Source organism: Anas acuta, chromosome Z (assembly GCF_963932015.1).
Source record: "Anas acuta chromosome Z, bAnaAcu1.1, whole genome shotgun sequence".
NCBI classification, from domain to species: domain Eukaryota; kingdom Metazoa; phylum Chordata; class Aves; order Anseriformes; family Anatidae; genus Anas; species Anas acuta.
In genome coordinates, this window is record NC_089017.1 from 67,434,227 (window position 1) to 67,456,393 (window position 22,167).

A 22,167-nucleotide genomic window follows, 5' to 3' on the forward strand; every position below is an offset into this window, starting at 1 on the left:
TGTCTGAAGGGTGGCTGTCTGAAGGGTGGCTGTCTGAAGGGTGGCTGTCTGAAGGGTGGCTGTCTGAAGGGTGGCTGTCTGAAGGGTGGCTGTCTGAAGGGTGGCTGTCTGAAGGGTGGCTGTCTGAAGGGTGGCTGTCTGAAGGGTGGCTGTCTGAAGGGTGGCTGTCTGAAGGGTGGCTGTCTGAAGGGTGGCTGTCTGAAGGGTGGCTGTCTGAAGGGTGGCTGTCTGAAGGGTGGCTGTCTGAAGGGTGGCTGTCTGAAGGGTGGCTGTCTGAAGGGTGGCTGTCTGAAGGGTGGCTGTCTGAAGGGTGGCTGTCTGAAGGGTGGCTGTCTGAAGGGTGGCTGTCTGAAGGGTGGCTGTCTGAAGGGTGGCTGTCTGAAGGGTGGCTGTCTGAAGGGTGGCTGTCTGAAGGGTGGCTGTCTGAAGGGTGGCTGTCTGAAGGGTGGCTGTCTGAAGGGTGGCTGTCTGAAGGGTGGCTGTCTGAAGGGTGGCTGTCTGAAGGGTGGCTGTCTGAAGGGTGGCTGTCTGGTTTGCAGGTACAAAAAGGTTAGCTTGGGAGTTGTAGAAAAGTGGGTATCACTGTTATGGATGGCTTCTTTTTAGTTAAAGGTTCAATTCTCTAGCCTTATTTTAGGCTTAGAAGATAAGGTTATGTGTGTATTAAGCATGGTACAAGTACCTGAACATGCTACAAATTCTGCCAGGGAAGTAAGGTAGGATTTGAGGCTGCTGCCTTCCTGCCTTTGCAGTGTTGCCTTGCCACTGGGATATGATCTGGTTCTGTTGGCAGTGGTGTGCGTATAGCCTCTGGGCTGGGCCGCTTGCTTGTTCCAGATTACTGCCTAGGCGAAGGACTAACGAGGCAAAACTCATCATGTCTTAAGCCTGAGATATTTTAAATCTGTATATTCTTGTCTTCACTGAACTGATACACTGCGTTCTTACACTGCACTGGATATACCATGTGCTAGACAGTAAACTGGACTTGACAGTCCTCCAGACCTGTCAGTTGTCCAGATTAATTAATGTGACAGCCTGTGTGTACTGTTTAACCGGCGTTTTCAGAGTTACTGAGGACTGACTGCCTTGTCCCCTCCATATCAAAACATCTTTCTTGCTGGCCTGGGTGTTGTCTCCTGGGTAAGGCTCAGTAAACAAGGAAGCAGGGCTGTAGCTAGCAGCTACACCTATGGCAGCAGTTTGGGGAGCTGTGTTGCTCACAGACTGTCACTGATGAAAACGCAGGCCTTCCTGCTACATCTGTCCACAAATGTGGAATGAGTGAGCCTCTTTGTGGTGAGCAGTGACTCAGATCACACTCACATCATAGGCATGCATGAATTTCCTGGTGCTCAGGAGGGCTGTTTGCTGCCCATGTTCCCTGCTCAAAGGATTTTTCCATTCCCAAGAAGTGACCACACCCTCTGAGGATGAGCCCTCAAGAATTGTGGATATAAGCTCTGGGTTTTGCTGATACAACGAGGAGCAGAATACTTTCCCTGCTGCTCTGGCTGTTTTACTGACAAATGCCTGTTAAGAGCAGGCAAAATAACTGTTATTCAGAAATCATGATCATGTTAAATTTGAGGTAATGCTTTGTTTAACAGGATGCAGCTCTGAAATATTTAGGTAATACAGAAGTGATGGCAAATTCAATTGGGAATGGGGCAGGATCAGGAAGGTCCCGTGAGTATGTCATGTGCTCAGAGGGCTGCAAAGTAGCTCTTGCAAGGACAGCAAATCTTCAGCTTCGTCTGCTGCAGTATTTTCAGTTTCTACAGGCAGGAGCATGGGCTTCAGCCTGCTGAGAATGTGTATGTTGCCCTGGTGTCATAATTTGTGGTAGAATAGTTGATTTTATTCCAAGTAGCTGGTGTGGCGCTGTGTTTTATCTCTAGGATGAGAACAATGCTGACAGCACACCAATGTTTAGTTGTCACAGAGCAGCGCTCATGGGGAGCCATGCCTGCCCAGCTCCTTGTGCTGCCCCAGCAGGAGCAGGCTGGGGGTGTGCAGGGAGCTGGGAGGGGACACAGCCAGGACAGCATGGGGTGTCATGTGGGACAAACACTGGGGGATGCTGCTGATGGGGGCTGGGATTGGTGCTGTGGGTGGTGAGCAATTGCTTTGTGCTCTTATTCTTGCTTTTGTGTGCTCTTCTTGCTTTTATTCTCTTGTCATTGTTTTCCCTTTCTGTCCTATTAAGTGGTCTTTATCTCAGCCCACAAATTTTACCTTTTTTTCCTGGTTCTCGTTTCCATCCTACAGAGAGGGAATAAAGGGTGGGGGGAATGTGGTTTGGGAACAGCTGTGCTGCGTATAGCTGCCTGCTGGGTTAAACCACACCACCCAAATGCAGTGCTTCCAGGGAACCTCGCTGAAAACTTGGGGCATATACTCAAACACTGGCCTTCGTGTGCTGGAGAACTCAATGAGTGTGGTTTTTGCTGGCTAAATGGAGCTGTCCTTCATTTGAAGGAACGAGACCAGTATTACCATATTTCAGAACATACAGCAGCTGGGTTGCTCTCCTTGAAATCATTTAGCTCTGGTGAGAAGCAGGGATGTGACCTGCTTTGATCCTGTGATCTGAGAAAATGCCTTTAAGGGGGAGACAGTAGATGACCAACTGACTTGAATGCACACCACATTTCTTACATATTTGGTGCAAAAAAAAAAAAAAAAAAAAAAAAAAAACAACATATAAAGGCTACTTCTGGGAGCAAGGGCTCCTTCAGGGAAGGAGTTATCCTCCCGTCAGGCAATGACTGCAGTCTCATTTTATTTGGCTATGAAGTGGCTGAGATCTGTGCCTTGCTGTCAAACCAGTAGGGCAAGAAGCTTTTCTCCTTGTGCCTGTTCTGTAGCTTCCAGCCTCAGAGTGGACTGGCCGACAGGAAGAAAAATACTTCCTCATGCACAGAAATTGCACGTGTGGCTGGGATGGCTAGGCTTTACCAGGGAACTGTGAAAGGAAAACCAAGACAAAGGGGTTACAGAGAGTGGACAAGGGAAAAATGCAGGGTTAGACTGCGGTGAAATAGCCGTGCTCCTTAATTCCAGCCATGCTCCGAGCCCCCTGTGATATGCACTTGAGAAATAATTCTTGAGCAGAGACATCACTGCCATGTCTCTTGCAGTACTCAGCCTAACTTCACCTCCAGCTGACCATTACCTTTTCCTTCTTTCCCAGACCTGGATTATGTTAGGCTTGGATTTGATAGAATAGCATTTGAAATAGTTCTGATTTCTTGGTGTTTGTTCATCATAGCTAACCAGCTGTAGCAGGGACAAAAAACAGCTTCTAATACCTTATCAAGCTACATGGTGTTCAATACTTGCCTAATGCCAACCTCATAGCGGACAACTTCCCAACAACTTTGTCCTTTAGTCCCGCGGATTTGGTAAGGATCAAGTAGAAGAGCTGAGGGAACTTTGAAAAATTTGTGTGGTGTCAACAGGGAAATCCAAGTGGTGTTTCTCCTCCTCTCTGGAGGTGGTCCAGGCTGGTAAACAGAGAGGGTGCAGCAGCGTGAGAGCTGCATGAGGACTTGCTCCCACTTGCAGCTGGCTGAGAAAACAAGTTTGTGCCATGCAAGTCTCCACAAGGTGGCAGTGACTGTTTCTGTACTTTTTTTTTTTTTTATACACACACTCTGGGAATACCCTGTGCCTTTTCCTTTGTGTGCTGGGGTGCTGGTAGCTCTAGGTAATGGGCTGGAGGAGAGCAGGGGGCTTTCTAGAACTTTTAGAAACTCTCGAACTCCTCTTCCTTTCCTGGGAAGCTTCTATCTTCAGTTTCAGAGTGTTAACGTTAGACAAAGGGTGACAGCAAACAGTGTCTGCCGGCCCACAGTCCTTGTGCAATTGGATGGAAGACAGGCTGGACAGCAGTGATACTGCTAACACTGCCTAAAAGCACACAATGCATTTATTGGCAGACAGGGCCTATCCCAGCACTGCACAGCTGTACCTTTGCTCTCCAGGGGACCCTGGCACCTTGTTAAAAGGCAGAAAAATACCAAGTTTTTGTGAACTTCAACCTGTGAAGTTCAGAGGTGGAGCAGGGTTGTTGTTGTTGTTTTGCACATAACACTATGTTTTTGTATTAGAACTACCTTGCAAAATCAACTGCAGCTCATGAAGTGTAAGATCTGTACACTGAGCTGTACCTTTCCCTCGTGGTCAGTGTTTTATTACAAAGCAGGCTGAAGACAGAATTCTTCTGACAAATCATTTTACAAGGGACAGGAACCCCCTGTGGCTGTTTTTAGTTTGCTACAACTCCCAGCTTTACTTGAAACAAAAGATCACGAAATTAGTGACCTTAAAACAATTCAGTAATTTGTGACTTGCAAGTCTTCTGAAAATTTCTCAGTAAAGAATGGTGAAACAGAAGCAGGCTTCTAGATAGAAGATTTGAAACCTCCTGGCAACAAACTCCCTTTTTTTTTTTTTAATGTTGTTCCACACTGTGCAGTGGTATTAATTTTCTCAGAGGCCAATTGAAAGCCACAGCATTGGAGCTAACACACACTGGTGCTCCTTTCCCTTCAGAAACCCCTATAAAGCAAGAAGCAACTCTCCTCTAGTAGTTCTAAATCTTAAGTGATCTCTTCCTGTTGACAGATAGATCATCTAACTCTGCCCCCGTAAAGACTCCAGGGCCTTTTACAGTCTGTCTTCAGAGACCAATAACAAGAAAACAGAAATCAACAAGGAATTCCATATCTGTGTTTATTCTTCACCTGGAAAAAGAACTGTAACACAAGTGAAGTATCCATTAATAGGTTTATTATTTCTTTCTTTCTGTAGGCCCAGAATAACTAAGATGCCTATATTTCCTACTTTTTTTTTTTTAATTGCCAGCCTTGTGAGGAAACTGAGAACAACTGCATAGTGTTAGCCTGATTGTTGCTCCCTAATATTGTTTACAAAATTATATTCCCTCTTGCTGAGTTCTGGACCAAATCAATAGGTAAACAGTAGTCATCAGATATGCTATCAGCTGGGAAACCTTTCAGAGTGGCCTTTTTCTTCCTATTACTCATCTTAGATTTGCTCAAACTACTACTAAAACATAAAATTCTGATAAGGTTGAACAGTTTTAAGGCTTTTTTTCTGTAGCTTTGGGAAGCAAGTCTCAAGTTCTTCAAGAGCAAAGCCACTGGCATACTCTTACAGTTATCTGACCAATTACTAAGAGGTTATCTTCACCACCGTCCAACAAAAATAATGAAATATGCTTTTTGAGCAGCGAGTTAAAAGCACTTATCTGAACAGAATCACATTCTCCTTTGCCTGCCTTCCCAGGAATATGCGACCTTCAGACTTTTACAATGGCTTTTCCAAGATTTTCTCCCCTTAGCATTCCAATGAAAGCTGCTGGCATGTTCTCAAATCCTTCAGTGACCTGTTCGTGGAACTTCACTTTTCCCTGTCAGAAGGAAGAAACGAAACTGCTGAGTGTTCATTCATCAGCTGCTTAGTTTTCGTGATCTTCATGAGTCTCTATTGCCACCAACAAATTTTCTCCAGCTTGTATGCTCCATCTGAAACATGCAAGCTGGTGCACACCATGGTAGCTTTGCAAAGCTGGGTTTGGATATAGTGATTCCATATAAGAATCTGCTGTTGTAGCAAGATTTCTCCCTCCCCCAGCTTGGAGTCAGAAGAGGGAGCAAAAGTCACTGCTGAAAAAAATCACCAGGACAGATTTAGTGCTTCTCAGTCCCCAAACAATGGACAAGTAGATTGTTTCCTCAAAGCCAGGCCTGTTTCTCTCTGTAGTGAAGTGTGGAATTACAAATCAAAATGTCAGATCAAAACAATAAGCCTCCCCAAATCGTCAATTTGTAAAAAATAAAAAGCCTTTTAGCCTTCCATGTTCACACTCACATATTTTTCACAGCCACGAATCAAGTTTTAAACTCAGCCTCCATTTAGAAAAATAAAAGTAAAGAAAAAAAAATCCTGGGAACTCCCTTTAGAGCCCAGCTCCCGGTTCCATAAGGGCACTGATTTTTACCAGTAATTCAAGCACATGAGTACAATGGAAACGCTTGTTTATACTAGAAATGAAAGGAGTTTTCTGAAGGAGAAATAGAGGAAATACTCTAAATAAGAAACTCTTAATTGCCATAGAATTGTTTAGAATGGTTCTGGAAGGATCCTCTTCCAAAGCTTATATTTTTTCTGGGATTCTAAGTTAAGACCACAGGCTAGTATCACAAGTCTCAGTGAAGTGGAAGGCATCAGGCATATTCAGTATGGTTTGAGTGTCCTCAAAAGGCTCAAAGATCATGTCAGATAGAAGAAAATCATACCAGGACCTCACTTCACCAGCTACAACAAGAGACCCACCCTTGCAAAGAGGTAAGCCATGGTGCAAGTACACAGTAAAGAAAATTACCCCTTCCCTTCTTACCTCCAGGACCCATTTCAGCAGTGCCTTCTGACCTTCCTCCCGGCGGTTATTCCATCTAGTGACAATAAACCCTTCCATACGAAGCTCCTTGAAGATCATTGGAATCTGAACGTAAGGTCCTGTAGGAGAAAGGAACCAACCCTCAAGCTGCCTGTGATGCTAGTCTCATTTAAAATGAGACCCAATGCATAAAGAGAGCTTTTAGCCAGTAAAGGACACTGAATCACATTGTTCCAGCCAGAGGCAGCTGCAATTCTTTCCAAAAAGAATTTCCAGAATAGTAAGATCATGGGTTCAGGGACACAGCCACCCAGGAAAACAAAGTCCTGAGCTGTTAAAGCTGTGTGAGGCCGAACACCCAGCACTTGTGAAAAGTTTCATTCAGAAGTAAAAATCCCATTTGCTGAGGGGCTTCAGCTTAATCCTCAAAGTACTGTTTTAACTGATTATTAGATAGCCTTCTGAGCTCTGGTGCTCTTGGCTAAAGCTCAGAAAAAGTTCCCTCAGTAATAGAAATGTGTGATAATCTCCCCATTGAAAAAGCCTGTCCCATTTTTAAAGTGATTTGGGAGTCTAAAGGCATAGAGAACGCAGTTCCTAAGAACACTCATTTCTTCTAGAATGCAAATCTGGAAAATTTAATGCTGTTGAATATTAATTTCAGACATATTTCCCAACACTTTCACCAGTACATGAAACATTAGCACTGATGAGATGGGAGAAGAAAGAAACAAACAAGCACACATACACACAGATTAAAACCGAGCTGTCTCATCTAAAAACCTGGGGGAAATCCATTTTCTCATCTGCAAGTATGCATTGTGCACATGCCATTGTTCCACCACACCTGCTGCCTTCCACTGATCTGTATCTGCTCAGAGCCCAGGGGATTCTTATTTCACATAGTTCAGCCTCTCCTTCATTTCTAATCAGCTGATGTTCTCCATCTGATATGAGAGTGTACTAAGGAGTGTGACCGCGTGTACACACATAAGTGTGGTCACACAACAGCTGCCCCGGAGCAGTGGTTTGTTATCTGAATACACACACACATACAAACTCAACTAGCACGCTGAAACAACCAGCAAAATACCAAGAATCTCCCACTATGTCCCACTCTGCCATCACCAAATAGTAACTAAAATTAGAGGCGTGGAAGTAGGCACACACCTTTCTGGGGCACGGAGTCGTTGTACTGAGAGATGGCTCCACAGACTGCAATCCTCCCATGCTTCTTCATGTGGTTGATGGCAACGCTGGAAAATTCTCCACCCACCTACACAAAGCAGAGGATGTGCAGCATTAGAGAAAATCCTCTCTTTGGCATTGTTTGCCAAAAACTTGCCAGCATTGAGATGTTGTGCTGAAAAGAACAGGTTCAATCAAGGGTGGAAAGTTGACCTCCATTCCTCCAGACTGTGGCTGCAGCAACCCTTACTCTTAGCTAACACCTACAAGGACTGCATCATCTTTCTAAAAATTATTTATGAACAGAGGGAACCAGTTTTAACTCTGTATCTGCTTCACAAAGCTCGGTATAATACATACACCAGGTATACTAGAAAATTAAAATAAAAAGTGGGCTCGTTCTCTGGCTTGAGGGTGAACTGACACGGTTTGACTGCATCCATACTTTTAAACTCTCCCAGCCCATAGAACACGACGTTCACATTCAAACAGCCCACTGAGACCAGTCCACATTGCCTGTTAACACCTGTTCTAACAGCGAGAGGTGAGAAACCATAGACAGACTACTCTAGGAATTTTTACAAGCTTGCCTTGCAACTGCTTTCTTTACTGGTACCCTTGTAGCCTCTTGGACCACGTAACCACATTCATCCTCTCTCCTTTTCCAGAAACAGCAGAGGACTGCATGTTCCAAGCTGGGGCCAGGAGTAGACCTGTTCCTCTCTGTTCAGCCTCAATTAGCACTAACAATCCAGCTTTGCCTTTCAATGTTTGTTCTGTCTGTTACCACCCAAGGCAGCTGCAGAAAAATCTGGGAAGGGAACATGGAGGCAGTAAGCTTTTACAGAACCTATATAAGACTTAGATGAAACTCCATACTGAGTTTCTGCTATAGTCTAAGGAAAATAATAGTCTGTTCAGGGCCAGGCCCTCTGTCTGAACTCACATTGTCAAAGAAACAGTCGTAGCCATCAGGAGAGGCTTTACTCAGTGCTTCATCCAAAGATGTAACGGTCTTGTAATTAAAGGCTTCATCAAAGCCTAATTTTTTCAGATAAGCAACCTTGTCATCTGAGCCAGCACAGCCAACCACTTTGCAACCCTGCAAGGAAAGAAAGAGAAACATTTCTAAAGGCCCTCACAACACGGGATGCTTGCCCTCCTGATCATTCATGGCCTTGATCATTCATAGTCTCAGAAGGCCAGGTCAGCCTTCTGAGGTGAAAGGACAAGCAGTCCATGCCACTCACCCCAATTTTAGCAAGCTGCCCCACCACAGAGCCCACAGCGCCCGCTGCAGCATTAACCAGCACTGTCTCTCCTGGCTTCATCTTGCAGACCTCGAACAGACCAAAATATGCAGTAAGGCTGTGAAGAAAAAGAAAGATGCTCAACAAGCAATAAAAGAAAACAGACACAGAGGTCTGAATTGACCACGATAAATCAAAATATCATCACAACCAGAACAAGATTCAGTTTTCCTCATTCCTTAAATTCTATTAAAAAAAAAAAAAAAAAAAGTGCAGCTTTTTAAATTGGCTTGTAAGCACATTCACTTCTGTTATAAGGCTACAGACACTCCAGAAAAATACGACACACTAGTGGGAAGCTGGGTGGTGTGGTAGAAGTCTGCCTTATGTGAAAACAGCTTCCATTGGGCTCACAAGTTGAAGGAGTAAGAAGTAATGAGATCAACTGGCCCAAAATCCCAAGAAGTTTCTCTTTAATTTCTTCTAATTTCAGGTATAGAGCTTCCCACTTGTTCCTAACTGAAAGGGTGAATTGCTGCTGTCTAAAAAAAGATGCATCTAGAGTGATGTCAAAATGAAATCTGAGGAGTTCTGCATTGCTCAGAATACTACTACAATTTTTAAAGCCTTCTGTGTCAGCAAGACTCATGGAGTCCTGAGCTCCTGTAAAAACTACGCAGAAGGAGACAAGAAATATGAACAGGATTCTGAGAGAAAGCAATAGCGTGATTATTGCTTCTCCTGCATCATAGCTCTGTCTTCATCAGTGTGATTTAAAGGACTGCTATTTTCCTCCACCTGATGCAGCTGTCTCTTGCCCTCTTGACAACAATTCTGGAAATACATTGATAGCAGAAAAGCACAATAGGCAGAAGCAGACTGGCCAATAAAGCACTGAAATTCGATCTGCTCAGTTAATTAAATAATAGTTAATAACAAATTAATTAATTTCAAATATATTAAATAAATAATAATCCACTCTGGTTAATCCAGACTGGACTTGATTCTTTCCAGCCCCTCCTGGGTCCTCTTCCCGCTTTACCACAAATCCTCAAGGACAGGCACCCTAATCCAAGACAAATTTCTGATCAAAAGGACTTCAGACCCTCTGTAGGGTGAGGGCGTCCTGACACAAACATGTTTTTTGTGTTTGTTTTTTTTTTTCTTTTTTTTTCTTTTTTAAAGCAGAGTGACCAGACAGCATAATAGTAGAAAAAGATGATGGAAAAAAGATCAGAAACGCCCTGCAGAGCAAAATCCAGAGGACAGCTTCCTTTGGATCGTAATACTCACCCTGGCATGCCAACTGTCCCAAGAGCCAGAGATTTGGGGAGTGATTCTGGCCAGCTTGAAGGAAGGAGATGGAGGCCCTTCCCGTCAGAGATGAAATGACTTCTCCAGCCACTATTAGCCACAACAAAGGCCCCAACCGCAAAAGCTGGATTCTTGCTTTCTACAATCCTGTTCAAGCAAAGAAAAAAGAATAAAAAAAAATAAAAAAGAAAGATTATCCTGTCAGAGAGAAAATCGTAACTGTCTCTCTCATCTTTTATTCCTGTTGCCCTTTGATGCAGAAGAAAATAAATACTTCATGTCAGGACATTTAGTCCATATCCTACTGATGCTGTAGGCTTCTGATGCCTTCCCTGGAATAGCTACTGTGTCTTATCAGCATAGAAAAGTTGGACATGAGGATTCTAAACTCAGCCTGACCTGTGACAAATGAATAGCATCAGTCTGGTATGAATTCAGACTGGGCTCCTATGAGCTCAAAGGTAGGAAAGAGGATGCTGGGATTAAAGGATGGAAAAGCAAGAAGCTGAATCACAAACAGGCTACAAAAAGCAGTTCCCTTTTCAGAAAACCTGCACCTCATTTAAAAGTTGAAGATCCTGAAGAGGGAACCTCTTGTAGTAACAAAATGCTGCTTAGGAACAGATGGAAGGCAGTATCTAATAATAGAAGTTCACACTTAGGATATCTCCATGTAAAACAGAAATTCCACTTTCTCATCCCAACACGAAGATTAGCTTGGGAAGGAGTAGGTAAGCACCCTTGAAATATTGAAAATACCCCAGCCCTCAGTGTTCCTACAGAGAACCACAAGAGTCGGAGGTTACAGATGTTCTCAGATGGCTACTTAGAGGCAGTGCAGCAGGAACAAGCAGACAAAGGGAACCATCTGTATAGCTAAATAATTACCACAAGATTGGAAAAGGATAGATTTAAGATCAGATAGCCTTTTGACTACATCTAGAGTTGCATCTTAAGTGACACTGAGATAGTCACAGCCGGAATTGTAAGCATGCATGGTCTGGGGCTTGCAATTTCTGCACATCAGATTTTAAAACGTGAAGTTGACCCTTCACATCATGCACAGAGGTTGGCACTTTGTGCCTCTCCTTGTAATTTTGACTCCAGAAATAACATGTAGTTTGCAGAGGCATAGATGTTCTCCAAGAAGGCAAAAGAGGTTCTTTCAGGAAAAAATACATTCCATTCCAATGTAGATAAGGAATACAGTTTAAGCAGTATGTAGACTCATCTCAAAAAAAAACAACATGACATAGGCTGCAATGTCCCAAATGTCAGTACATTTCTTTGACATCTGCTACATGGATGGAAAGCAAGAACTGAACATCTTACCTGGCAACCTGTGTGCCTATCATTATGTCTCCTTCCTTCATGTCCCTTTGACTGTAAGGTCTGTAACACAGGCAGAGACACAGCTTATTGTAAGCAACTTCAGTGATCTTCCAGGTATACTATGAAGTAGTAGCTACTGCCTGACCAAGAAATGGAAGTCTCCTTCTCCTTCTCCTTGAATACTAACACAGGCATATCAGCAACTGACCATTTAGAATATGTATCCTTAAGAAAAGATTGCTGAAATATGAGACTCGGGTAATGTGGGATACTCCCAGTACATGTTCTTTTTAATGTTCAGTTGTGAGCTCAGGTGAGTTAACTTTTCCAGCAATTTAAAAAGAGGGGAAGAAAATAAAAAGGGGGGAAGATGACATACCTCATGTATGGATCAACACTAAGAAACACTGATTCAAGCAGCAACTCTGAAACAAAAGACAAAGCAAATTACTGGGCATCAGTGGTACAATACAGCATAGGTTCCACAAGCCAGTCTTTTAACAAAAGCCTTAGGATTCCCAAAAGTTCAAAAACCCCATATATCAGCATAAAAAACTACCCAGAAGCAGCTATGGCATTCAGTAGCTTTGTCTGGATTACCACTGTGCTCTTACAAGACGCTCTCAGAAATGTCCCTCTAGAAAGCTGGCTTCTCTCCTGTCCTGTTTTTCTTTATCTGCCTCCTCTCTCTGCAGAAGACTCAGTATCCTCAGGCCAGAACCCCTGAGCAAAACACTAACTTTTTTGACCTTTATATATAAAAAGCCTTCTCAGGATTCATCCAGCAGAGGGTGGTAAGAGACCTTGGCACATGTGATATATAAGCACCACTTTGCTCCCTTGAACAGAAAGCACACGTTTTCTAGGTAGCGTAACATGCATTAGCTGTTCACCTCCATCTAACAATGCTTTTCATTGCCCATGCTGCAGCAGCCGAGTTCACATAAGCTAGAAATATATTTGGGCATAAATATTCCTGCACAGCCAGCTCAGAGTGAGCAGGAAGAAAACTGTGTGACATAGGAAAGGCTGCCTCTTTGAAATGACTCTGGGTCATTTAAATACCTGCATGCATCATTCTTTTTGCTTAACTGCGTATGAACTCTGTAGAACTACACATGCTATGAAATTGCTGAAAAGTACCTATAAGAGAGATCATATTTCAAACCTTCAACTTGTAAACCTAAACAGTACTACTAGCACTTTAATGAGTTTTCTTTGACACACCTGCTAAACTGGAGTAAACTTTGTAAAGGACAGTGGAGTGATGAACAGCATGGTGTGCATGTGCACGTGAAGCCAAAAATCAAGGTTCATTCTTTTATCAACATTTCCAGCGTTAAATATGTTACTAAAGTCTCCACCCTTTTCCAAACATAAACACATAAGTAAAACCTGTGTATTTTTTTTCTCTTTTTATTCACATTCTCATGCTGTTACTATGGTCAAAAATCACAGATAATCATTGATAAAAAGTACATTTTGAATGCAGGCAGAATTTTCCTAGAAGTCTTCTTCTTTACTTCTTTAAATGAAAGACCAGCTCCAACTGACTTCAGCCTTAACTACTCCCAGTTGTGGCCCCACTCTCACTGCAGTGGGAGGCCCCCATGACTATCCCTCAATACAAAAAAAGTTTCAGGTAAAACTCTCCTATGAATTCTCCTTCATTCTTCTAAGAAGAAAGACCAAGAGAGTTGGGGATGTTCAGCCTGGAGAAGAGAAGGCTCCGGGGAGACCTCACTGTTGCCTTTTAATACTTAATGGGTTTTATAAAAAGGATGGAGAGGGACCCTTTACTCAGGTAGATAATGACAGGACGGGGGGAATGGTTTTCAACTAAAAGAGGATAGATTTAGATCAGACATTAGGGAGAAAACCCTCATTGTAAGGGCGGTGAGGCACTGGCACAGGCTGCCCAGAGGAGCTGTGGCTGCCCCATCCCTGGAGGTGCTCAAGGCCAGGCTGGATGGGGCCTTGGGCAGCCTGGGCTGGTGGGAGGGGTCCCTGCCTGTGGCAGGGGGTTGAAACTGGCTGATCCTTAAGGTCCCTTCCAACCCAAACCATTCTGTGATTCTATTAAAAGATTCTTTGAAAACCCACTGCCAGAGGTTACCGTCTTCCCCAGCTTCCTGCAAAGGATTTTGCAAGGTAAAGCAGATGACAATTTTACAGCAGTAAAGCATCTTTGTGTATTACTAGAGTTACATCACCTGCTGTGGCCAAGGTTCACTTCTCTTTCTCCTTCTAAATTAAACGAATTCCACTTCCTTGCAACGGTTGGTTTTGAGGGTGTATCACTTCAGCAATTTTCTCCAGCAAAGTTTATTTGCAATAAGAGTCCAAAATCTTTCCCATGAGGCACCATGTGTGATTAAGTGCTATGGGACTTTGAAAGGCATGCCAGAGCCACCACATGCTGGGGCTAAAGTTCAGCCTCCTAATTCCATGTGTATAATCAGATGCCAGCATGTCTGAAAATGCACTAAACCCATCAGCACACATGTCCTTGAGCAATTGCTCGGCTCTGCCGAGGCACATGGTTTGCCACAAGCTGTGCCAAGCCTTTTTTGTGAAAATCTGAGCTCGAGAAACACGTGGACAGTTCTACAAATGCACAACAACCCCCAGGCAACAGCTGATGGCGCTCCCCTTACCTCCATTCTGTAGGCTTGGCAGCTCGATCTTTTTCAGGTCAAAGTCTCTGGGCTTGGGGAAGCCCTCAAAATGCTTCTTCAGCACCCACACCTTGGCAGTCACCATTCTGCAAAACAAACAGCACAGTCGGTAAGCGCCTGCCAAAGAGACACCGAACAGTGTCAAGCCGCTCGCTGGGGCTTCTTGTGATTTCAGGGAGCACAGAAGCCCAAGCTTGACTGCCTGCTGTCACACCAGAAGGCTTCTGCCTGCACCCCGCAGCAGCAGCAGCATCTGCCCCTGCACATCTCTGCAAAGCATGCTCACTGTCCAGCAGCCTGGCTGGCTGCAAGCCAGGCGTGGGAGGTCAGCCCCAGCAGGAGGCACAGCTCCCGCGCTAAAGAAAATCCACTGGTTTAAAGAAGAAAAAAAAAAAAAAAAAAAAGAGAGAGAAGAAAAAAAAAACTGCTGAACTTGCTATTTTGCCCTGGTCACATGAGATGAGTGGTGAATCTGGACCTGTACAAGCTTGAAACAAATTCCTGCAAGCCAGGAATATGAAGGCAAGAAAACACTCCTTCATACTAAGCCTGCCGGTGACACCCCACATGTCTAAATTAACAGCTTCTGCGGCTGCCAAGCTCAGGGCTTGGAGCAGGGAGCACATCCTCACCAGCATTTTCTGTGCAACGTGGAAACAAACACATGGCTTGTGTTTGTTTTACCCTCTCGTTCCCTTTCTCCTGCTTGTAAGCGAGCACATGCACAAACCCAGAGGAAGAGGGGCTCATACTTGGAAGAGGTGGCTGGAAAATTGTCTTCTGCTGCCAAGTCCAGGTCCTAGGCTTCTGTAGCTGGTGCTGCCGGGGTCTGGGCTCCTCGACAGGCGTCCTGGAAGGCAAGACAGTGTTTCTCGAGGCATTTATCAGCAGAGGGAGCACCGCCCTCAGTCCACTCGCCCCGGGCCCAGAGCCAACCTTGTGCAGCCTGGTGCACCTACCGTGATTCACCCTCCTCCTGCATGGATCCCCAGCTACCCCGAAAAAAAAAACAACACACACACACATCCTGCCCCAGCTTGCAGCAACGCTTTTGTCCCAGAGCTCCACTGCCTTCTGCTCCTTGCTTCCCCGTGCAATAACCCTGCACAATGCAAAGGCTGCCAGGGCTTCATGCCAAAGGTCTCCGTGCTAAGGAGCGAGGCTGAAAGCAGCACCCAGACCCTGCGTGCAGCACAAAAGTCAGAGGAAACTTAGCAGCAGCTGCTGCATTTGGCCTACATTCTTTTATTATTGTTATTGGGAGTGCAGGCAGCACTCCCTGCCCTTTCCATCCGCTGCTGCTCTGGCTGTGGTACCAGCTGTGCTCACCTGTGCCCCCCAAAATTGTGCTGCAATGCTGCAGCAACAACGCAGCGAACCCAGTAACAGGGCTCACAGGGGGAAAAGCTGAGTCTGCATTAACACAAAGCTGATTTCCGATTTCACTCCCATGCTCACGAGCACCGAGGCGTGTTTTTCCTAGCAGCGTGTCCTGCACCCAGGCACACATCCCATGGCACTCCAACCAGGGACTCTCCGTGTCAGTGGTGCTGGCTCAGCCAGCAGCCACACGTGTATGGGAACCTCGCAGCCGTCCTGTCCCACCCTCCTGAGTCATTAACGACTTGCTCTCTGCTTTTTGTTTCTTCTTTGTGTGCCTCAAGGCTCCAGCCCTGTTCTTTACCTTCCCACCATTATCTCTTGATAGCTTGATTCTTCTGTGCTTAGACATGAATTGATAAGGAGGAAGTTGCCCAACTCTGATTAAAGGACTCTACAGGATAAATGGCCACATTTTGTAGTGGTTCAGTAAAACCTTTAGTGAACTGAACTTGTCATAGCCACTATCTCAGCTTTAAGACCACCAACCACTGCACTGTGAATCGACTTTGTTGTCTTTGTTGTCAGTCCCTATGTGTTTCAATAGTACATTTACTTTGTGCGCTCTCTGTATCATGAGCTGCATAAAGAGTAAAGACATCAAATTTCCCTAAATAACCTCAAACATTTGTGTCTTTAGGGTATGGTTTCCTAGCCTGTGCTTGCCAGCTTAGTACAAAATTGTCTTAGAAGCCTGTCAGTAGCAAGCCAGTCCAATGCAAATTTGGGGTTAGGCTAACAGTTCATCTTGCTGCCAGTCACAATTAATATGCAGATATGGCTGTGGTAGTTATTTCCTTTATTTCCACTTAGAGCAGGAACAGCTAAACTTCTGCACTGAAAGACAGGGGTATGCCTAAAAGCCAAGAGGGACAGTTTGTAGGTCGGTGACACCAGCCACCCCAACAACAAAGCTGTTCAGGAAGCCAGCATCCGATCCAGTCCCCTTACGGATCCACCTCAGGCAGTTTTCTGCAGCATTTCAAAGGAATCTGCCAGGCATCAGCATAAGGAACTTCCTAAATACTTAAATATGCACTTCCCTTCAAAAGGACTTCTTGGCAGTAAATTCCTGGCTGTAAAGCCTGTCAAGGCAGTCATAACTCAGAAGTTGCTGTGGGATTCCCTGTATACTACAGGACTCCCAATTACCTGGGAGTGAATACAGCCTCTAACTGTAAATGCCAGTAAGTCTTAGCAAAAATCACCTGTTCATCCTCTCTGGCTTAGCTATTAAAATTATTTGTCCAATTTTTTTTTTCCCTGTAGTAAAAAAAAAAAATAAAATAAATAAAATGAGGTAAAGGCAAACCACTCCCGTGCTAGGTTTGGCAGGCACTATGCTGCAAACATCTGAGCAAGCATGACGCTGCATTGTGAAACAAAGCTGCAACTTCACTCCTTCATGCAAAGCTGTCGAGCCCTAGAAGGAGGGCAAAGACCAAAGGTGAGAAGTCATTGCACAGGAAAAAGGCCGTGCCACGGAGCACCTGCTGCGAGGCTGTCACCCTGAGAGGTTCAGCTGCTCTGCTGAATTAGCTTGTGCAGGGAAAGCGAAACTAAGACCCAGCAGGGGTCTTTCCAGTGCTGGAAGCAGGCAAGGCCTCATCCATTTCTCATCCTTCCCTTTCTCACCCATTGTTTTGTCTCAGTTACAGGGGCAACTTGCACTGCTACAGTCCATTTCCCCGGCCCAAACGCCCGGCCCATCATGGGGACTAGAATGACCGCAGGGCAGTAGCAAAGTGCCCAAGGCCCGTATCAGCCCTTACCCCAAAACCACAGACACAAATCCTACAAAACGTGTTTATTGCTCATCCCGTGGGGGCTTTGTTTTTCCAGCAACACCTGCCACAGAGGCCCGCCCGTGGGCCCACCACCGCCTCCAGAACGCCCTAATCCTCTGACTGCGGTTGCGACCTGCGGAGAGGGGGAGCACACGTAAGGGGGGCACAGCCTGCCCCCTGCGCACAAATCCTGGCTCTGGGGGGTGCACCCAGGCTCCAAGGGGCAGGATCTCACCAGAGGAAGGCTTCTTCTGTGCTGCTGGCACCTCCCGCAGCCTGCAAAAACAATAGCCCTCATCAATGTCCCCCCACAACTCTTGCATGGCCTCACGCAGTGCTTCAGGCTCCTTCAACCCCTCTCCTGGCTGAATGGCCCCACTCACTCACCTGTCACCTTTCCTGTGGCAGACCAACTTTGTCTGCTGCGTGGTGCTGGTCAGCAGGGCATCCTGGTTGCTGCTGAGGTGCTCTGCACAGGTTTGCTCGGGGATGACCTGGCAGAGGAAACCAAAGCGGGGCGCAAGTTTAGGGCCTGCTAGGACCATTCCTTGCTGGCCAGTGGTGTCCCCCCTCCCCCCCCAGTGTCAGACCTCACCTCTGGGGTGCTGGCAGCAGGTGAGGTCTCGTCCATTTCTGCAGATGATGATTCTTGGTCCGTGGGCAGGACAATGCCAGCTCTCGTGTCCTCTTCTATTTCTGATGTAGAGGAGGCCCCCTCCATAGGCATGGCCCCCTCTGCGTGTGTGTTGAGGAGAGGAGGCGCCCTGGGTGAGTGGAGCACGCCTGCCAGCATGGCCCAGCAGAGGAAGAGGCCCTGAACACCGGGGCCAGGGCACAGCTGAAGAAATACCCTGCGGCCCGTGTGGAAACAGAGCTGCAGGCGCTCCTCGGAGAGCTCCTGCACGGCCAGATTTACACACCGCAGTGGAAGCAGCCTGGAGGAAAATCGAGTTACTGGGGTGCTCCCCCCCAGTGCTAGAGGACACGGCACAGCAGCAGACACAGCCCCTCTGGGGCTGCCCCACATCACGGCAGGGAGGGCAGGGAAGGTTGGTTATGGGGCCAGGCGGTACCTGGTGAGCTCCAGTCCCTCAGCTGGAGGGGCCGCAGGGGCAGCCAGGAGCAAGGTGTCGGGCATCGCTGCGCTGGGAGCAGTGCAGGCCACCCCCATGGTGATGAGGTGGACACGGTTTGTTACTGGAAGCATCTCCCCTCGCGGGCCAACCTGTGTGGGTGCAATTTGGTAGCACGGGAGCCTGCTTTCAGAGGCAGGATGTCTAACCTCTGCCCGGCCCTACCTGGAAGAAGTTGCTCTCAAACAACGGCGCGTTGCGCAGGAGGCCAAACTCCCCTGCCCGCAGCAGGCGTTTCAGGGGGCCTGGGGACATGGCTCTCTCAGCACACTGTGCCTCTGAGAAGCACGTGTGGGTTTCTGCTGGCCTCGCCGGGTGGATCACTGCTCCGTCACAACACTCCTGGGGTTCAGCCTTCACCTTTTGTACCCACACAGCTGCCACCCTGCTTGGGACTGATGCCTCAGTGCTGCAAAGCAGCTTTTTGTGTCGGTGAGAGCATCAGCAATCTCTGTGACATCAGTGCTCTGCCACATCCAAGAGGGGTGGCACTCATGGGCTGAGACAAAGACAGTGTAATGATGAGAAATGACAGAAAATGAAGGGAAAACAAGGATAACAGAATAAAAAAAGCAAGTGATGCACAACGCAATTACTCACCGCCCACCAAACAATGCTCGGCCAGTCCCTGAGCAGCAGCAGCCCCCCTGCCAACCCTCTTAGTTTTACTGTCTCACACAACACCTCGTGGCATGGGACACCCCTTTGGCCATTTGAGGTCAGCTGTTCCCTCCCTGGCAGGGCAGCACACAAAGCTGGAAAGTCCTTGGCTCCACACCCAAGATGAAAATATTAAAAACAATACCCGATAGGAAAGAATAACTTAGAAGCCCACAGGTAAGAGCGAAACGAGAATACTGCAGGTGACCTGGACAGACAAACAGTGCCAAAGGTCCTCAGTCGTGACTTCCTGGGGACCAAAGGCTTCTTTATAGAGCTTTCTCTACTGTCCCTTGATACAGTCCAAACACATGCTGCACCATCATGAATTGCAAAACTTCATCAGAGCTATTGAGACATACCATGGCACAGCAGTTCAGCTTCCTTCATTTGCAGGGACATGCCTGCATGAGAAATGTTTCCTTTGCTTTATTTTACAGCTGCCAAAGCTAACTTTTTTTTTTTTTTTTTTTTTTTTTTTAAGTTACATTCACCTTAGATTTCAACATTTAATTGAAACTCTAAACTTGACTACATCAAACAAGGTATTCTGTTTCAGAGGAGAAGGACAGAGGCTTGTATTTGATGTTGTAAAGTCATTGCAGAACTTCAAGGCTAACTAAGCCCAGCAGGTGAGGGCTCCCTCCCTCATTCTGCTGTCCATTACCTACCTCTACAAAGGTTAAGCACCCCAGACCCTTGTCATGCCCTAATGAGACAACTCTGGCCCTCTCTGCTGTACTGCTTTGAGTACACATCAGGGAATTTACACATATACTTACCTGTGCCTGCAACTCCTCTGAGGCCATGTTCTGAATTTCTGTAACATTACAAGTGCAGATTCATCTTTGAATGAGCTCCTACTCGTGATACATGCAACCAGCTTCAAGAAGGAAACTCACTGCTCCAGCCTACCTGAGACACAGCTGTTATCTGGAGGTCTGCACGTTAGACAAATTCATTACCATCACAGTGTATCTGTATTAAGGAGACTGAAACAGATACATGGAACAGATTAAAGGATAAGAGAACAGGAGCATCCTTGGATAACGCCGTCCTAGGCCTCCCAGATGCCACAAAAGACAAGCTGTTCTCCTGGTGGTGCTTGCTGCTGACAGATTTGTCTCTAACAGCTGATAGTCACTGACTAGTTCAGTGAACTCTGAGACATTTCCTACAATCTGTAGACAATCTGTGTATCTTCCTGTCCTGCTTTCCTTCCTTCCTCCTTCTCTCCCTCTATACTCTTGCTTTCTCACCCAGATGTTCCCAGTGTCTCATAAGGCACATATCTTCAGCCACCATGGCGCTTCCAGGGTTTCTTCTTCCATCCTTTTTACTGTTTCAAAGTTCATCACCTACGGAAAATATTAATTGAAAATGAAATGCATACATATGAAGCTTACACAGTATAAGCCCTCCTTCCCTGTGGAAACAAGGTAAAATGCAGTCCCCGTTTCAAGTTTACATGCAGTCTACCACAAGCAAACTTGGGAGAGTGATAACAAGAATTACATTTTCCACTGGCATTTAAAACATTGCAGATTTGTAGACCTGAATAAAAAAATGATCCCTCCACCACCACCTCCCTTCCTCCCTTCTTAGCCTGCCTACCTCCCTTTGTCTAGTTCAGCCCCTTTGCTTTGTGAAGAGCTGGGCCTCTCCAAATCTTCACGGGAGCGTTGTCATGGTGATTCCCTGAGGCTGCTTTACTAATCTTTTACACAAGTGGAGACCCGGAAAACAATAGCTCTTCAAGCTTGTTGCTCTGGCAGAGGAGTTTGCCATTAGAAAACTCACTGTGCAATATCCTATTTCCTTATGCACTGAGGTGGATTGCAGACTATTTTGGGTCTCACTCTCTACTTCAGGATCCTTGTTCTCAAAGGATTCTTCATGAGAACATCAGCTTAAGCAGATACACACTTTCCACCTCAGACAAAGACTTTAGTACTAACATAGGGAGAAAACAAAACAAAACAATATAAGAAAAAACACCACCACAAGAAACACCAAAACCCTAATAAGAACCAACCTTTATTCTAGACTAGAAATACACTTTGGTCTCAGTTATCTGGCAGAAGGAATACAAGAATTTCTAAATTGCCGGCCTAATATTTGATCTGGTGTTAAACCTTTGTTCTTGCTTCCCTTCCCAAACTGCAAGATTTATGAATTTCAATGTGCGAATCAAACTTTGAGTAACAGAGTGGATTTACCAGTTAACGTGTGGTCCAAAAAGTCCAAGGAAACTGAACCACAACGAACTCTAGTGGATCTCAGATGCTATTGCTCAGTGCAAGGAAATTTGTATCTGCTTTAGATTGAGAAACTTTTATTAATAACATTTAAGCAAGTCATCCTACATAAAGACAGCCAGGAATCAGTGATAAACTGATCATTGACACAATCTCCTACAGTACAGAAATAGCCAGATGGTGATATAAAACGGTGCACAAATGCATAATAAATTAGAGAACTGGCCAGGCTGATGGACCTGAAGAATTGTGCTCAGTGGTACAAAATCCTTAGGGATCATATCAGGAGCAATAATGACCGGGACAGTGGGTAGAGTACACCATTAGGAGGTCCATGTGCTGTAACACATTGGGAAGAACAGTCAACGTGCCTCAGAGCAGGCATGCTACTGCAAGGAGCTCAGCAGGCTGCAGAAATGGATTAACTAGAACCTTGACAAGTTCAACAGCTACTGCAAAGTAGCCCCTGCAAAGGGCAAGACAAGCTAAGCATGGGCTGGATGGAGTGCAACTTAACAGCCAACAACCAGGAGGTTGTCCTGGTGCACAAAAAGAGCATGGGGGTGAGCAGCATGTCCTTGCTGCAAAGAAGGCTGCATCCCAGGATGTGTGTAGAGGTGTGCAGCCAGCAGGCTCAAGGGGCTGACCCATCCCCACCACGCTGAACTTGAACTCAGCTGCACCTGGACTGTAGCTGATCTGCTTGGTCTGGCTTTGACCATGTGCTCAGACCAAAAGACTTTCAGAAGTTCCTACC

The 22,167-nt window shown here is 45.8% G+C and overlaps 2 protein-coding genes across 3 annotated transcripts; both read right to left on the reverse strand.

Annotated features, from left to right (window-relative positions):
• Positions 1 to 4,726: 4,726 nt before the first annotated feature.
• On the reverse strand, positions 4,727 to 15,290 carry PTGR1 (prostaglandin reductase 1). 2 transcript variants are annotated; one of them, XM_068667048.1, is made up of 11 exons: positions 15,152 to 15,290; positions 14,945 to 15,042; positions 14,172 to 14,278; positions 11,894 to 11,939; positions 11,515 to 11,574; positions 10,162 to 10,329; positions 8,869 to 8,986; positions 8,565 to 8,720; positions 7,601 to 7,706; positions 6,431 to 6,549; positions 4,727 to 5,440 (listed from the first exon to the last, which is right to left on the reverse strand). In XM_068667048.1, exons 3-11 carry the CDS (start codon positions 14,275 to 14,277, stop codon positions 5,330 to 5,332), a joined length of 990 nt encoding a protein of 329 aa, XP_068523149.1. In that variant the 5' UTR covers position 14,278; positions 14,945 to 15,042; positions 15,152 to 15,290; the 3' UTR covers positions 4,727 to 5,329. The 2 variants fall into 2 exon arrangements, with proteins under 2 accessions (XP_068523149.1, XP_068523150.1); XM_068667049.1 differs by lacking the exons at positions 14,172 to 14,278; positions 14,945 to 15,042; positions 15,152 to 15,290 and adding an exon at positions 13,728 to 13,833.
• A 2,089-nt stretch (positions 15,291 to 17,379) lies between these two features.
• On the reverse strand, positions 17,380 to 21,454 carry LOC137848112 (Golgi-associated RAB2 interactor protein 6-like). Its single transcript, XM_068667050.1, has 6 exons — positions 20,767 to 21,454; positions 18,658 to 20,510; positions 18,433 to 18,584; positions 17,955 to 18,294; positions 17,747 to 17,853; positions 17,380 to 17,635 (listed from the first exon to the last, which is right to left on the reverse strand). Exons 2-6 carry the CDS (start codon positions 18,745 to 18,747, stop codon positions 17,380 to 17,382), a joined length of 945 nt encoding a protein of 314 aa, XP_068523151.1. The 5' UTR covers positions 18,748 to 20,510; positions 20,767 to 21,454.
• Positions 21,455 to 22,167: the final 713 nt, after the last annotated feature.